The following is a 17192-nucleotide window of genomic DNA, read 5'->3' on the forward strand; positions in this document are numbered from 1 at the left end:
TCTTCTCACCCGATATCAGTCTATTCCATAGTTCATCTACTTGGAAAATCCACATATTTTCGGCGAGGCAGGGGAGGAATAGCCTTCAGTTTTCCATTGTGTTGGGACACTTGACCACAAGGTGTTTTTAAAATCTCAATAGCAGACTCGTTTTTACATAAACGGCAGCGGCTTTCGGTTCCATTTCTTCTTAAAATTATGATCTCTCTCGTAGGGAGGAGGTTGAATCTGGCTCTCATGACAGAAATTCTCAGCTTCTTATTTGGAAACTTTACACAGTACTGGAGCGGTTTTTTCCCCCTGTTGAAAGTGGGTGGGAGATGTTTCAGGAGTTTGTTTTCCACCGCCTTTTCTGTTGTCACAATCCAGTCCATGTTTTCCGTCTTTTTTTTAATTCTTTCTGGGTTTTCTATTGGCTCTTTCTCGGTGCACTCAACTTTTCTCAGATCATACTTTCTCGCTTCCACCCATTTATAGTATATAATTATTTTATTTAAAAACACACGGTTTGAAACACTCCAGCACTCTATTTGTAAAATATTCTAAACACAGTTACTATTGTAATATGTACACCCCTTTTTTCCTTATCAAATAAGTCACTGTAAAACACCACTTATTTTCATACAGGGGTGAGCGCTTAACTAGATGGCACTCCAATAAGTTTGTGAGAAAGGGAGGGAAAAAGACAGAATAGGGAAGGGTACACTACTCTAAGGATCAGGAACACTATTAGCAAGGCCGAAGAGCAAAACTCACTGGTGAGCCAAAGTCCAAAGGCTGGGCCCACTCTTAGAGAGGAGAAAATAGAAGAGGACCCAAAAAGTGGGGCCCTCCCGTCCCCTGCACACTGTTTACTGATGCCACATAGGGCCTTCAAATATATGGATATAGATATATAACAGCAGTTTGTTAGTTGAGCATATAACAATTTATTTGGCAAAGAGGAAAACAAAATTTGCCAAAAGGCACATTCTGTTGTACAAAGTAATTCGTGACGTTTAACATATTAAAACAAATTGCGAAGAAGCAATAAATGATGGAGAGGTGATGCTGTCCAATTGTGGAGTGGCCGACGCGTTTCGAGGGTAACCTCTTCTTCATAAGGGCCCAATTGAACTGTTGACAACATTTCAAGGAGACAAAAAGTAAAATCTTTTATTTTATTTCCATAACAGTCAAGGACTGACTGACAAGCTGTACATAACTCGGGATGCTAGCGAGATGGTGAAGAGCAGAATACTGGAGATCTAGTATGGTGAAAAGAGTGAACTAACAGATCAAAGAGAAACACTCTATACTAATAGCTAAACACATAACAAAGGAGATGTATTGTGTGAGATCCACCTACATGGTGGGATCTAGAAAATGGCGTGATGAAGAGTCAGACAGATCGAGATAAGCCAAAAGCGGTAGTGGGTTCTAAATAGCAAGGACCACCCTTGAATAGTGAAAAAGCTGAGTCAATATGGGGAGCGTGTTTAAGAAAAAACCATACCCCTCCTGTGGACGGAGAAAGAATAACTCCAAAAGAGCGCTACTGAATAAAATAAATAATACTTAAAATAAACCGGAATTGGTTTTAAAGAATGCACTCACTCGAGTTGCGGGACGAGTAGCCAAGGCAACAGGGGCATCCGTGTGGTCAACAAGTATTCGAAACAATTATACGATGCAGGGCATCTGCAAAGAGACACGTACTGCTGGCACCTAAGTGGGGACATATACATTTCTGTTATACTGGAGAAAAATAAACCTGGGGTCTCCCAACCGGGCAAAGGGACCCAAGTAGCGGTAGCTTACCTGTACAGTGCGGGGAACACTGTTAGTGGAAACTGAAACCGGCAGGCAGTGGCTCCGCGCGGTCGTAACCTAGGGAACGAGCTGTGCTGGGGACACGCCGTCAGACGTAGAAAGGAAACTAAATAATAAACATAGAAAAGGGCATAGAAGCCGGTGAGTGAGGAATATGGAGGCCATCATGCAATGGCGCATAGTGCAAGCGTACTCATAGGGACTGACCAGAGATCAGGATAAATAAGAAAAGTAGAGTTAATATGTTCCATAATGAAACATAAGAATTCTGGTGTTCACCATCGCAACGCATTTTATAATTTTGGTTCTAATGGAACAGAAATTTGTGAATAGTACAATAATCGTTACAGTCATGATAGATAGCACAAATGGTACATGCAGTTTACTCTTAATAGTCCAAAACAAATCATGTAGAGTCATGAGGCTACTCATTATATAGTGAGACAAGTATAATTCAATGGCAAGGGGATAAAAGATTGCGATGTAGCCTATTACTCATACAAGGTTCGAACGAATGGAGAGATGGTTCAATTGGTCATTCGTGAACAGGTGCAAACATTTAAGTGAATATAGGCAAGTCAAACATAGGAAAATACAGTTCCCTTGAAGAAAACATCAAAGTCACAACACTTGTAATGACAAAGAAAAAAATTTTTTTTAAGGTCCGGGATACTGACACTTGTGTATAGTAGTTGGCGATGTAACATGTGAGTTTCACAATTCACTATAGAAAGCAACTCAAAGAGAATTCATCATTCAGACCCTTAGGTTGCAAAGTGTCAAGTGTGTGGATCCAGTACTTCTCTCGCTGTGACAACAGGGATTGGTAATTGCCACCTCTGTGTGGACGTTTGACAATTTCTATGACTTGAAATTTAATTTGTGCAATCGTATGTTGGAATTCGATGAAGTGCCTTGCCACTGGGGATCTGAGATTCTTACATCTGATGGTGGATTTGTGTTCTGACCATCTTTCTTTGACGGGTCTTGTGGTTTGTCCTATGTATAATTTACCACAGGGACATTTCAATGAGTAGATGACACCTGCGGAGAGGCAGGTGGAAAAGTCTCTGATTTTGAATTTCTTCCCAGTTTGTGGGTGAGATATCGTTTCACCTTTTATAACATTGTTACAGTTCGTACAGTTCAAGCAGGGAAAGGTACCCTTCTTTATGGTACTCAGTACAAGTTGTTTGTCTTTAGGAGGTCTTTCCGCTCTCACTAGTTTATCTTTGAGATTATGTCCACGTTTAAAGGCCATCATTGGTGCTTTGGGAAATAATTTCAGGAGAGAGGGATCATTGTGTAGTATGGTCCAATTTTTACGCAGAGTTTTGCTGATTTGGAAACTCTGTCGTGAGTACTTTGAAATGTAGAGTAGCGGTGTGGACTTATCCTTGACTTTAGGGATGCGTAGTTGTTCCTTCGTGAAGGTCTCTGATCTGTTGCGGGCTTCTCCTGTGATAGTATCTGGATACCCCCTAGATCCAAATCGTTCAACTAGAAATGAACATTCTGAGTCAAGGCCTGCTGGGTCTGAGATAATTCTCTTCAATCTTAACATTTGACTGAATGGTAGGCTTTTGAGCATGGGTTTAGGATGGAAACTGCTGAAATGTAAAAGATTATTCACGTCTGTTGGTTTATGGTACACCGTGGTGTCGATGTGACCCTCTTTGATCTGTAAGCTCACATCCAAAAAATGTAATGAAGGGTCCCCTACTTCCATTGTGAATTTGATTGTGTTGTTCACTGAATTCAGATGTTCCAAAAAAAGATCCAATTCATCTCGTGTACCACACCAGATACCGAAGATATCATCTATATAACGTTTCCAGGTCAAGATTTTAAATGACCAAAATGGGTGATCCAACACGTTTTCTTTTTCAAATTTATACATGTAGGTGTTAGCATAAACCGGAGCCATGGCCGACCCCATTGAAGTACCTGATGATTGTACATAGTATTGGCCCTGAAATCTAAAGTAACTGTTGTGAAGAATTATTTCCAGTAATTCCACAATAAATTCTTTGTTCCCTCTTATATGTTCATGATTCAACAGGAGCCAGAGTACAGCATCAACCCCTTCGATGTGGGGAATAGAGGTGTAAAGGCTGCATACATCCATACTAAAGAGAATGCAGCTAGTGTCCAGGGCTATGATTTCTTGTAGACAGTTGAGGAAGTCTGTAGTGTCCTTCAGGTAGGTTGGTATTTCCTGGATTAGAGGTTGAAGTAAACGATCCACATAGATGGCCAATGGGTCAAATATGCTATCAGTTCCCGCAACTATTGGTCTGAGTGGCGGATTAATGTTGTCTTTATGAACCTTTGGTAAGCCATAGAACACAGGCGTGATTGGATATTTGTTTATAAGGAACTGACTTGTTTTTGAATCAATCCAGTTGTTTTCCAAAGCATTGTCAATAGCTTTCTGGATGATGGCTTTGATTCTAAGTAGTGGATCATTATCAAGTTTTGTGTAAGTAACGGTGTCGTTAAGTAGTTCCAGACATCTCCGTGTGTAGTAGGATGAATCCATGATCACGATTGCCCCACCCTTATCCGCAGGTTTGATAGTTAAATCTTCATCTTTAGCCAGCTGTTCAACATGTTCAAGTTGGCTATTCTTAATATTAACTGGTTTAGTGCTATGGTAATTAATTCTTTTGAGGTCATTAATGACACTCTTCTCGAAGAGATCCAAGATCGAATTTTGAATCTGAGGGTCGAAAGTACTCTTGGGGCGCATCTGTAGGATGTCATCCTCTAGGGCCTGTGATTCTGTATCCAAATCGGATTCGAAAAACATCTTCAATCTTAATTTCCTCAACAATCTGTGAAGACAGATTTTTTCTTCAAATAGTGATGTGTTGCAAGTAGGAACAAAGGAAAGACCACGGTTTAAGATATCAAGTTGGCCACTCGTCAGGTTTTTGCTTGATAGGTTGATGACTAGATTTTCACTTATTTGTATCTTCCTTTTTGTGTTTTTCTTGCCTCGTCGTGTTTTTCTTTTTCTTTTTGTCTGTCTCTCAGGCCTAAAAAAACACCTGTGGTACTAGCAACTGTCCCAGATTGAGATGGTGTAAGGTGGGGAATTGTGGTCCCAGGTGTTGGTACTTGCTGTGGAATTTGTTCTTGTGACTGGTCTTTCGGTATTGGTTCTCCCACACTGCTACTACTACTATCACTCCCTGAGTTGGAGTTGTTAAGATTATTAGCTCGACTTCTGCTGGCGTTTCTGTGATGGTAAAACTCCTGCCAGGTATACACGATATCGTTCAAATAATCGAACGTATCGCGTTTAAACTTACGAAGTTTCCTTTGTTCTATGTCTGCTTTGTAATTGCTCAATTTGGAATTGATATCTTCCAAAAGTTGTGTCAGATCCTCTTTTGACTTGAATTCTGAAAGCTGTATTGTCAGTGCTTCTATGTCTTTGTCGATGGATGTCAATGACTTGGAAAGTTCCTCAATCGTAAGTAAGATCAAGTCAAGTGAACACTTGTTCAGAATTTGATCCCATTTAGCAACAAATGCTTTGCTCTCGCTGCAGAGTGTAGGTCTCAAATATACCCTCAATCCTCTAGGGATTCTCTGTGATTTGTAATATTCCACTAGGGTACTGGCATGTAATTTCTGCGATATCTCGCGTCTAATGAGTTTTTCTAATTGAAAGATTATTTTGTCTGGGCTGACTTTACTCTGTAAAGATTGGTCTGTATCCTTGATGAGAGCTAATATGCGTTTAGCTTCTTCCGCATCAAATGCAAGTGTAGTTGCGTGTTTATCTGTGATCTCGTTGATGCGAGAAAATGACATATTTATAATGAACAAGGTTTATATCAGGGTGCTACCCACTTGGTACGTGCCACACTGGAAGACCAGTACATATGGAGAAAACAAAAATGCTGACAGTGGTGCACACCTGGTAACAATTGATATAGAAATTCAAATCATCATTATATGTACAGAAGAGCTGGTTTAAGAATTTAAAGGTGCGGGGGAGGAAAAAAGGCCTTGGCACAAAGCCTAAATCAGAAAAGAGAAAATAGAAGAGGACCCAAAAAGTGGGGCCCTCCCGTCCCCTGCACACTGTTTACTGATGCCACATAGGGCCTTCAAATATATGGATATAGATATATAACAGCAGTTTGTTAGTTGAGCATATAACAATTTATTTGGCAAAGAGGAAAACAAAATTTGCCAAAAGGCACATTCTGTTGTACAAAGTAATTCGTGACGTTTAACATATTAAAACAAATTGCGAAGAAGCAATAAATGATGGAGAGGTGATGCTGTCCAATTGTGGAGTGGCCGACGCGTTTCGAGGGTAACCTCTTCTTCATAAGGGCCCAATTGAACTGTTGACAACATTTCAAGGAGACAAAAAGTAAAATCTTTTATTTTATTTCCATAACAGTCAAGGACTGACTGACAAGCTGTACATAACTCGGGATGCTAGCGAGATGGTGAAGAGCAGAATACTGGAGATCTAGTATGGTGAAAAGAGTGAACTAACAGATCAAAGAGAAACACTCTATACTAATAGCTAAACACATAACAAAGGAGATGTATTGTGTGAGATCCACCTACATGGTGGGATCTAGAAAATGGCGTGATGAAGAGTCAGACAGATCGAGATAAGCCAAAAGCGGTAGTGGGTTCTAAATAGCAAGGACCACCCTTGAATAGTGAAAAAGCTGAGTCAATATGGGGAGCGTGTTTAAGAAAAAACCATACCCCTCCTGTGGACGGAGAAAGAATAACTCCAAAAGAGCGCTACTGAATAAAATAAATAATACTTAAAATAAACCGGAATTGGTTTTAAAGAATGCACTCACTCGAGTTGCGGGACGAGTAGCCAAGGCAACAGGGGCATCCGTGTGGTCAACAAGTATTCGAAACAATTATACGATGCAGGGCATCTGCAAAGAGACACGTACTGCTGGCACCTAAGTGGGGACATATACATTTCTGTTATACTGGAGAAAAATAAACCTGGGGTCTCCCAACCGGGCAAAGGGACCCAAGTAGCGGTAGCTTACCTGTACAGTGCGGGGAACACTGTTAGTGGAAACTGAAACCGGCAGGCAGTGGCTCCGCGCGGTCGTAACCTAGGGAACGAGCTGTGCTGGGGACACGCCGTCAGACGTAGAAAGGAAACTAAATAATAAACATAGAAAAGGGCATAGAAGCCGGTGAGTGAGGAATATGGAGGCCATCATGCAATGGCGCATAGTGCAAGCGTACTCATAGGGACTGACCAGAGATCAGGATAAATAAGAAAAGTAGAGTTAATATGTTCCATAATGAAACATAAGAATTCTGGTGTTCACCATCGCAACGCATTTTATAATTTTGGTTCTAATGGAACAGAAATTTGTGAATAGTACAATAATCGTTACAGTCATGATAGATAGCACAAATGGTACATGCAGTTTACTCTTAATAGTCCAAAACAAATCATGTAGAGTCATGAGGCTACTCATTATATAGTGAGACAAGTATAATTCAATGGCACCATACTAGATCTCCAGTATTCTGCTCTTCACCATCTCGCTAGCATCCCGAGTTATGTACAGCTTGTCAGTCAGTCCTTGACTGTTATGGAAATAAAATAAAAGATTTTACTTTTTGTCTCCTTGAAATGTTGTCAACAGTTCAATTGGGCCCTTATGAAGAAGAGGTTACCCTCGAAACGCGTCGGCCACTCCACAATTGGACAGCATCACCTCTCCATCATTTATTGCTTCTTCGCAATTTGTTTTAATATGTTAAACGTCACGAATTACTTTGTACAACAGAATGTGCCTTTTGGCAAATTTTGTTTTCCTCTTTGCCAAATAAATTGTTATATGCTCAACTAACAAACTGCTGTTATATATCTATATCCATATATTTGAAGGCCCTATGTGGCATCAGTAAACAGTGTGCAGGGGACGGGAGGGCCCCACTTTTTGGGTCCTCTTCTATTTTCTCTTTTCTGATTTAGGCTTTGTGCCAAGGCCTTTTTTCCTCCCCCGCACCTTTAAATTCTTAAACCAGCTCTTCTGTACATATAATGATGATTTGAATTTCTATATCAATTGTTACCAGGTGTGCACCACTGTCAGCATTTTTGTTTTCTCCATATGTACTGGTCTTCCAGTGTGGCACGTACCAAGTGGGTAGCACCCTGATATAAACCTTGTTCATTATAAATATGTCATTTTCTCGCATCAACGAGATCACAGATAAACACGCAACTACACTTGCATTTGATGCGGAAGAAGCTAAACGCATATTAGCTCTCATCAAGGATACAGACCAATCTTTACAGAGTAAAGTCAGCCCAGACAAAATAATCTTTCAATTAGAAAAACTCATTAGACGCGAGATATCGCAGAAATTACATGCCAGTACCCTAGTGGAATATTACAAATCACAGAGAATCCCTAGAGGATTGAGGGTATATTTGAGACCTACACTCTGCAGCGAGAGCAAAGCATTTGTTGCTAAATGGGATCAAATTCTGAACAAGTGTTCACTTGACTTGATCTTACTTACGATTGAGGAACTTTCCAAGTCATTGACATCCATCGACAAAGACATAGAAGCACTGACAATACAGCTTTCAGAATTCAAGTCAAAAGAGGATCTGACACAACTTTTGGAAGATATCAATTCCAAATTGAGCAATTACAAAGCAGACATAGAACAAAGGAAACTTCGTAAGTTTAAACGCGATACGTTCGATTATTTGAACGATATCGTGTATACCTGGCAGGAGTTTTACCATCACAGAAACGCCAGCAGAAGTCGAGCTAATAATCTTAACAACTCCAACTCAGGGAGTGATAGTAGTAGTAGCAGTGTGGGAGAACCAATACCGAAAGACCAGTCACAAGAACAAATTCCACAGCAAGTACCAACACCTGGGACCACAATTCCCCACCTTACACCATCTCAATCTGGGACAGTTGCTAGTACCACAGGTGTTTTTTTAGGCCTGAGAGACAGACAAAAAGAAAAAGAAAAACACGACGAGGCAAGAAAAACACAAAAAGGAAGATACAAATAAGTGAAAATCTAGTCATCAACCTATCAAGCAAAAACCTGACGAGTGGCCAACTTGATATCTTAAACCGTGGTCTTTCCTTTGTTCCTACTTGCAACACATCACTATTTGAAGAAAAAATCTGTCTTCACAGATTGTTGAGGAAATTAAGATTGAAGATGTTTTTCGAATCCGATTTGGATACAGAATCACAGGCCCTAGAGGATGACATCCTACAGATGCGCCCCAAGAGTACTTTCGACCCTCAGATTCAAAATTCGATCTTGGATCTCTTCGAGAAGAGTGTCATTAATGACCTCAAAAGAATTAATTACCATAGCACTAAACCAGTTAATATTAAGAATAGCCAACTTGAACATGTTGAACAGCTGGCTAAAGATGAAGATTTAACTATCAAACCTGCGGATAAGGGTGGGGCAATCGTGATCATGGATTCATCCTACTACACACGGAGATGTCTGGAACTACTTAACGACACCGTTACTTACACAAAACTTGATAATGATCCACTACTTAGAATCAAAGCCATCATCCAGAAAGCTATTGACAATGCTTTGGAAAACAACTGGATTGATTCAAAAACAAGTCAGTTCCTTATAAACAAATATCCAATCACGCCTGTGTTCTATGGCTTACCAAAGGTTCATAAAGACAACATTAATCCGCCACTCAGACCAATAGTTGCGGGAACTGATAGCATATTTGACCCATTGGCCATCTATGTGGATCGTTTACTTCAACCTCTAATCCAGGAAATACCAACCTACCTGAAGGACACTACAGACTTCCTCAACTGTCTACAAGAAATCATAGCCCTGGACACTAGCTGCATTCTCTTTAGTATGGATGTATGCAGCCTTTACACCTCTATTCCCCACATCGAAGGGGTTGATGCTGTACTCTGGCTCCTGTTGAATCATGAACATATAAGAGGGAACAAAGAATTTATTGTGGAATTACTGGAAATAATTCTTCACAACAGTTACTTTAGATTTCAGGGCCAATACTATGTACAATCATCAGGTACTTCAATGGGGTCGGCCATGGCTCCGGTTTATGCTAACACCTACATGTATAAATTTGAAAAAGAAAACGTGTTGGATCACCCATTTTGGTCATTTAAAATCTTGACCTGGAAACGTTATATAGATGATATCTTCGGTATCTGGTGTGGTACACGAGATGAATTGGATCTTTTTTTGGAACATCTGAATTCAGTGAACAACACAATCAAATTCACAATGGAAGTAGGGGACCCTTCATTACATTTTTTGGATGTGAGCTTACAGATCAAAGAGGGTCACATCGACACCACGGTGTACCATAAACCAACAGACGTGAATAATCTTTTACATTTCAGCAGTTTCCATCCTAAACCCATGCTCAAAAGCCTACCATTCAGTCAAATGTTAAGATTGAAGAGAATTATCTCAGACCCAGCAGGCCTTGACTCAGAATGTTCATTTCTAGTTGAACGATTTGGATCTAGGGGGTATCCAGATACTATCACAGGAGAAGCCCGCAACAGATCAGAGACCTTCACGAAGGAACAACTACGCATCCCTAAAGTCAAGGATAAGTCCACACCGCTACTCTACATTTCAAAGTACTCACGACAGAGTTTCCAAATCAGCAAAACTCTGCGTAAAAATTGGACCATACTACACAATGATCCCTCTCTCCTGAAATTATTTCCCAAAGCACCAATGATGGCCTTTAAACGTGGACATAATCTCAAAGATAAACTAGTGAGAGCGGAAAGACCTCCTAAAGACAAACAACTTGTACTGAGTACCATAAAGAAGGGTACCTTTCCCTGCTTGAACTGTACGAACTGTAACAATGTTATAAAAGGTGAAACGATATCTCACCCACAAACTGGGAAGAAATTCAAAATCAGAGACTTTTCCACCTGCCTCTCCGCAGGTGTCATCTACTCATTGAAATGTCCCTGTGGTAAATTATACATAGGACAAACCACAAGACCCGTCAAAGAAAGATGGTCAGAACACAAATCCACCATCAGATGTAAGAATCTCAGATCCCCAGTGGCAAGGCACTTCATCGAATTCCAACATACGATTGCACAAATTAAATTTCAAGTCATAGAAATTGTCAAACGTCCACACAGAGGTGGCAATTACCAATCCCTGTTGTCACAGCGAGAGAAGTACTGGATCCACACACTTGACACTTTGCAACCTAAGGGTCTGAATGATGAATTCTCTTTGAGTTGCTTTCTATAGTGAATTGTGAAACTCACATGTTACATCGCCAACTACTATACACAAGTGTCAGTATCCCGGACCTTAAAAAAAATTTTTTTCTTTGTCATTACAAGTGTTGTGACTTTGATGTTTTCTTCAAGGGAACTGTATTTTCCTATGTTTGACTTGCCTATATTCACTTAAATGTTTGCACCTGTTCACGAATGACCAATTGAACCATCTCTCCATTCGTTCGAACCTTGTATGAGTAATAGGCTACATCGCAATCTTTTATCCCCTTGCCATTGAATTATACTTGTCTCACTATATAATGAGTAGCCTCATGACTCTACATGATTTGTTTTGGACTATTAAGAGTAAACTGCATGTACCATTTGTGCTATCTATCATGACTGTAACGATTATTGTACTATTCACAAATTTCTGTTCCATTAGAACCAAAATTATAAAATGCGTTGCGATGGTGAACACCAGAATTCTTATGTTTCATTATGGAACATATTAACTCTACTTTTCTTATTTATCCTGATCTCTGGTCAGTCCCTATGAGTACGCTTGCACTATGCGCCATTGCATGATGGCCTCCATATTCCTCACTCACCGGCTTCTATGCCCTTTTCTATGTTTATTATTTAGTTTCCTTTCTACGTCTGACGGCGTGTCCCCAGCACAGCTCGTTCCCTAGGTTACGACCGCGCGGAGCCACTGCCTGCCGGTTTCAGTTTCCACTAACAGTGTTCCCCGCACTGTACAGGTAAGCTACCGCTACTTGGGTCCCTTTGCCCGGTTGGGAGACCCCAGGTTTATTTTTCTCCAGTATAACAGAAATGTATATGTCCCCACTTAGGTGCCAGCAGTACGTGTCTCTTTGCAGATGCCCTGCATCGTATAATTGTTTCGAATACTTGTTGACCACACGGATGCCCCTGTTGCCTTGGCTACTCGTCCCGCAACTCGAGTGAGTGCATTCTTTAAAACCAATTCCGGTTTATTTTAAGTATTATTTATTTTATTCAGTAGCGCTCTTTTGGAGTTATTCTTTCTCCGTCCACAGGAGGGGTATGGTTTTTTCTTAAACACGCTCCCCATATTGACTCAGCTTTTTCACTATTCAAGGGTGGTCCTTGCTATTTAGAACCCACTACCGCTTTTGGCTTATCTCGATCTGTCTGACTCTTCATCACGCCATTTTCTAGATCCCACCATGTAGGTGGATCTCACACAATACATCTCCTTTGTTATGTGTTTAGCTATTAGTATAGAGTGTTTCTCTTTGATCTGTTAGTTCACTCTTTTCACCATACTAGATCTCCAGTATTCTGCTCTTCACCATCTCGCTAGCATCCCGAGTTATGTACAGCTTGTCAGTCAGTCCTTGACTGTTATGGAAATAAAATAAAAGATTTTACTTTTTGTCTCCTTGAAATGTTGTCAACAGTTCAATTGGGCCCTTATGAAGAAGAGGTTACCCTCGAAACGCGTCGGCCACTCCACAATTGGACAGCATCACCTCTCCATCATTTATTGCTTCTTCGCAATTTGTTTTAATATGTTAAACGTCACGAATTACTTTGTACAACAGAATGTGCCTTTTGGCAAATTTTGTTTTCCTCTTTGCCAAATAAATTGTTATATGCTCAACTAACAAACTGCTGTTATATATCTATATCCATATATTTGAAGGCCCTATGTGGCATCAGTAAACAGTGTGCAGGGGACGGGAGGGCCCCACTTTTTGGGTCCTCTTCTATTTTCTCTTTTCTGATTTAGGCTTTGTGCCAAGGCCTTTTTTCCTCCCCCGCACCTTTAAATTCTTAAACCAGCTCTTCTGTACATATAATGATGATTTGAATTTCTATATCAATTGTTACCAGGTGTGCACCACTGTCAGCATTTTTGTTTTCCCCACTCTTAGAGAGAGCAGAGCACAAATGCGCCCAAGATCACACAGTTACACTAGGCTTAGAAAGTCTTGCAGAGTGTTCAAAAAGAGTTTAGAGAGGCTTAGGAAAGTTTTAGCCAGGGTGTCCCAGGCTAACCCAGGTTCGAAAGCCGGGAGCTAAATCTACCCCGTACAGTCGGTAGCAAGGGAAGCCAGGAGGGACACGGTACCTTAAGTGGGAAGGATCCTCCAGCGGTGGCAGTTGTTCCTGGCAGTGGGTGCAAGTCGCGTCGTCGTCCAGGGGAAGAGAAGATCTCAACTTGGAGGAAAGATGAAGGTCGTTGCACTACCAGGGAAGAAACCAGCCGCAGAGTTTTCCGGTTAAAGGTGGTACCTTTGCTTGCGGTCGTGGTAAAACGTGGTATTCCGGTTGCCGGGGTGCTTGGCACGGGCAAGGCGGCCACGAGGTAAGTCGGGAAGGCGAAAAGACGGTGAAACTGGTTATCCCCACCAGTCAAAGGAAGAAGACTCTCCGGCGGGGGATCTCCTCTGTCGTTGGAAAAAGTGGTGAGACGGTCCAGCAGGGCTCCACCGGTGGTGGTGTCGTGGCAGGTCGGCTCAGCTTCTCCCTCGTCAGATTCTTAGGTCCTGTGGCGACTTCTGAAGTTCCAGTCCCCAAACCCTGCTTTTATGCAGAAAACCCCCATTCGCTCAGCCTAGCTGTCACTCAAACATGCTAAGTGGTGAGCCGGCCACTTGGGCCAATCAGGACGGAGGGCGACTTGAGTTGCCTAGGCAACTCAGTCCAGGGTGCCTAAATCCCCCCCACCCCTCCTAAGTACCCCAGACAGAGTGGCACCACTTTGGAGGGTTCTGTGGAGAAGCCTGCCAAAAAGTGGAACAAAGGGCGCGACTTGGGTTGGAGTCAGAGAAGAGAACACAAACGCCATTTTAGAATCAAGTTTTGGCAAAAAATACCAACCGGAGAATTAATATTAATTAAATAAACCGGCGGTATGTTCGAGGCTACCGTAAATAATTAAATAAAGATAGTAGCCTAAAACAATGGGAAATCCCATAGGAAAATATTTGCGGTTGAATATAAAAATTAGTATCCACTGCCACCAGCCAAAACTCGATCAGGGGGGACGGAGACATGCCCTCTCGACTAACAGACCCTGGGGCAATTGAATTGCCCCAGCCAGTATGTCCACAATATGATGGTTTGTACTGGTTCTGTTCAGAATTTAAGACTAGTAAAGTCAATGGTGACTTTACATGCCCTGGGAGACAGTAGTCAGTCCCAGGGTATGGAGTCTATACTGGGGGGTCATTATGACACCCCTGTGTCCCTGCACTGAGGGTGCTGTGTAACACACATCACAAAAACACATGAAGCCCTATGGAGTAAAAGACCCCATAGCCCATTAAACACATCTGGATTCAAATAAACACACTCAAATCATGCCCAAGAGTGAGGGTAAAAGAGTCTCACTCTTGGCAGGAGAAAAAAAATAAACCCCAAAAATCCAGCAAAGCTGCTGGGGGACTCACTAGGTTAGGAAATTCAGCCTAAAAAGAGAATTCTTCCTAAAACTGGAGAGCTAGGTCTATGTACTCAGCGCAACCCTCCGGAGGGGTTTACCACCTGCGCAAGTACATCTTTCAGTTCCCCACGTAAGACCACGTCCGAGGTTTCCATTGCTCAGGCAGAGTGGTTTACGGTAGGCTTTGTGTTCTGTCACGCTCACCTGGGTCTCTGCGGGAGCAATGGAGTCCTCTGGATCTTTCCTCTCGTGACCCCGGGACTGTGAAGCAGACCTGCCAAGAGAATAAGTGTTTAGAGGGGTTTTGTAAACCTAAACCTCCCTCTGCCCTCCCTGTGTCCCTTTGGAGTGTGGTCCCTTACTAGGGTGTGGCTCACCTTTTGAATTAGAGTGGCGCGCTCTCCATCCTGCATCTGCAGGGGCGCTGAAGTCTGGGATTCAGAGCTAGTTGCTTCACTAGGTTCAGGCAGGTGTGAGTGCGAATCGCACTTTCCGGAGTTCGCCCAGTTACAGCCCTGGGTATGTCCGTGAGTTCAATGAATGGGCTTAAGTCCAAGAGCCCACAGGCAAGTCCATGTTACGCTCACCTGGTATCCACGGGGACGCCACCCAGCCGAATTGGACGCTGGTATCCTTCTCGGTGGTTCCCAGATGTGGACTCTGGGGGAGGTTCTGCCTTATTGTTGAATTAGGTGTGCTCTCCGGTCTGCCTTCTTGGCGGGGGTGTGTTGTCCTTCGTGGGCGAATGCGATCTAGTTACTTCACTGACGCCGGCCCGTTTGAAGTCTTTCAGGTAGGTCGTATTGCTGTTTTCGTATTGTGTTGTTATTCCTGCATGCCGTTCTTGGTTTAATGTCTCGTTCACTTCCTTAGATATGCCGAGGTTCAGCGTGGCGCATTGGCTGAGTTGAGCTTCGCCAATAAATGGTGGCGCATGATGAGCGCTATGATGCGGTAAGTAAGCGCTATTCGCAGCGCTGTGATGTCTTGCCTTTTCTAACCTGTTTTCTCTTCTTTTCTCATAGATCGCGGTGTTCTCCCAGTGTGTGGAATTCCAAAGCGATGCCGGCCAAGGGGCGACCTGCCAGGTAAGCCTTTCGGAGCAGTTCGTAATATTATGATGTCTCTAATACCTTGCTTCTTTCCTTTTTTCAGATACTTCGGTCTGGAAGATACGCTGATCCAAAGAAGCTGTTTGCAAGATCTGTGGGCGGTTAAAGATGAAGATTGCAGGTAAGACGCTGCTGCTAATGATGTTCCTTTTATCTCCATGCAGGTTCTGCTTCTCCGAGGTTCGCGGGTATAGCTGGACAAGGTGAGCGTCACGTTACAAGATTGCAAAGTAACGCAAAGCGTGTTATCCCATTCGGGCGTGGTTTAAATAGTTTCAAGAAAGTAGTCCAGGTAAAGTAGTCCCTAGGCTACCACACCCAAAACACTATACCGCATAGCTTGGTTCCTAGGAGCCAAGCTATGTGGACGCCTCCATTTTGGCTGGCAGCTTCAAAATAAAGTAGTCCCCTAAGCACATGTCTTTTCACTGTGTATGAGCCTGGATCCAAGAAGGCCTAGGAAGTGGATGCCAAGGCTTATTAGAGACCCGAACCCAGACCTCTTCTGGCCCATGGGCTTGTCAGAGGGGTTTTTGGATGTGGGTCGTGACAGCACCCCCTCAACCCCCTGCCGCCCCCCCCCCCAGGCCCCTCCCATGGTGTTTCTTCTGTCCGGCCCAGGTTTAGTTGGGAAATTTCGATGATATTTTCTAATCAGACGTGGTGCATGAATGTTCTCACAGGGTTTCCGGGATCTATCTTGGGGTCCAAATCCCTTCCAATCGACTAGATAGTATAGCTTTCCCCTAGAATACTTAGAATCCAGGATACCTCCGACTTCGAATTCTGGTTCTCCGTCAATAAGTACGGGCTTTGGTGTCCCAATCCGTGTACCGGACTGCATTGGCTTCAAAAAGGGACACATGAAATACAGGATGGATTTGTAGGTTAGGTGGTAAATGTAGTTTGACGGCCGATGGGTTGATAATTGCCTTGATGGGATAAGGCCCTAAGTACCTGGGTTGAAAGGTCCGGGTTCCCTTGATGGGTACGAATTTAGCGGCCAACCAAACCTTGTCTCCTACCTGATAGTAGGGGGCTTTCTTCTGGTGTTGGTCGGCAAATTTCTTTTGCTTTTCCTTGGCAAGAATAAGATGTTCTTTGGCCTTTTTGAAAGCCTGAGTGATGGTGGTGTGAAGAGTTTTCACTGCTGCTATTTCCAAGCTGGCTGGGAGATCTAGTTCAGAGGTATGTGGGTGTCTACCATGAAGGGTATAAAAGGGTGTTTGTCCCGTACTTGAATGCAAGGAATTGTTATATGCATACTCGGCTATCCATAGTACGTCTTTCCAGTTTCTTTGTTCATGGTACAGCATGCACCGTAAATACTGCTCGAGAGTCTGATTGGTCCTCTCGGTTTGACCGTCCGTTTGGGGATGATGACTGGTAGATAGCCGGACGTCAATCTGATCCATTGCACAACACTTTCTCCAGAAGTTGGATACAAACTGGTACATCGATCGGAGACCAGCGCTGATGGGAAGCCATGTAGTTTAAGAATACCTTTACCGGAACACTTTGGCTAAAGTGGATGCGTCTGGGAGGCCT

At 42.7% G+C, this 17192-nt stretch overlaps 3 protein-coding genes across 7 annotated transcripts in view; 2 read left to right on the forward strand and 1 right to left on the reverse strand.

Moving 5' to 3' along the window:
• The window catches only part of CLCN5 (chloride voltage-gated channel 5), a 1154200-nt gene that overhangs the window by 951581 nt on the left and 185427 nt on the right, over positions 1 to 17192 (forward strand). The window lies entirely within an intron of this gene.
• Positions 906 to 7327, reverse strand: LOC138570079 (uncharacterized). Its single transcript, XM_069648659.1, has 5 exons — positions 6864 to 7327; positions 6660 to 6770; positions 1801 to 6179; positions 1597 to 1707; positions 906 to 1116 (listed from the first exon to the last, which is right to left on the reverse strand). The coding sequence occupies exon 3, from the start codon at positions 4622 to 4624 to the stop codon at positions 2537 to 2539; it is 2088 nt and encodes a 695-aa protein (XP_069504760.1). The 5' UTR covers positions 4625 to 6179; positions 6660 to 6770; positions 6864 to 7327; the 3' UTR covers positions 906 to 1116; positions 1597 to 1707; positions 1801 to 2536.
• On the forward strand, positions 7516 to 13003 carry LOC138570080 (uncharacterized). Of its 2 annotated transcripts, XM_069648661.1 has the most exons (3): positions 7516 to 11857; positions 11951 to 12061; positions 12542 to 13003. In XM_069648661.1, exon 1 carries the CDS (start codon positions 9034 to 9036, stop codon positions 11119 to 11121), a length of 2088 nt encoding a protein of 695 aa, XP_069504762.1. In that variant the 5' UTR covers positions 7516 to 9033; the 3' UTR covers positions 11122 to 11857; positions 11951 to 12061; positions 12542 to 13003. The 2 variants fall into 2 exon arrangements, with proteins under 2 accessions (XP_069504762.1, XP_069504761.1); XM_069648660.1 differs by having other exon boundaries at positions 7516 to 12061.

The sequence above is a fragment of the Ambystoma mexicanum genome, chromosome 2q (genome assembly GCF_040938575.1).
Source record: "Ambystoma mexicanum isolate Mex_15411 chromosome 2q, UKY_AmexF1_1, whole genome shotgun sequence".
Taxonomy (NCBI): domain Eukaryota; kingdom Metazoa; phylum Chordata; class Amphibia; order Caudata; family Ambystomatidae; genus Ambystoma; species Ambystoma mexicanum.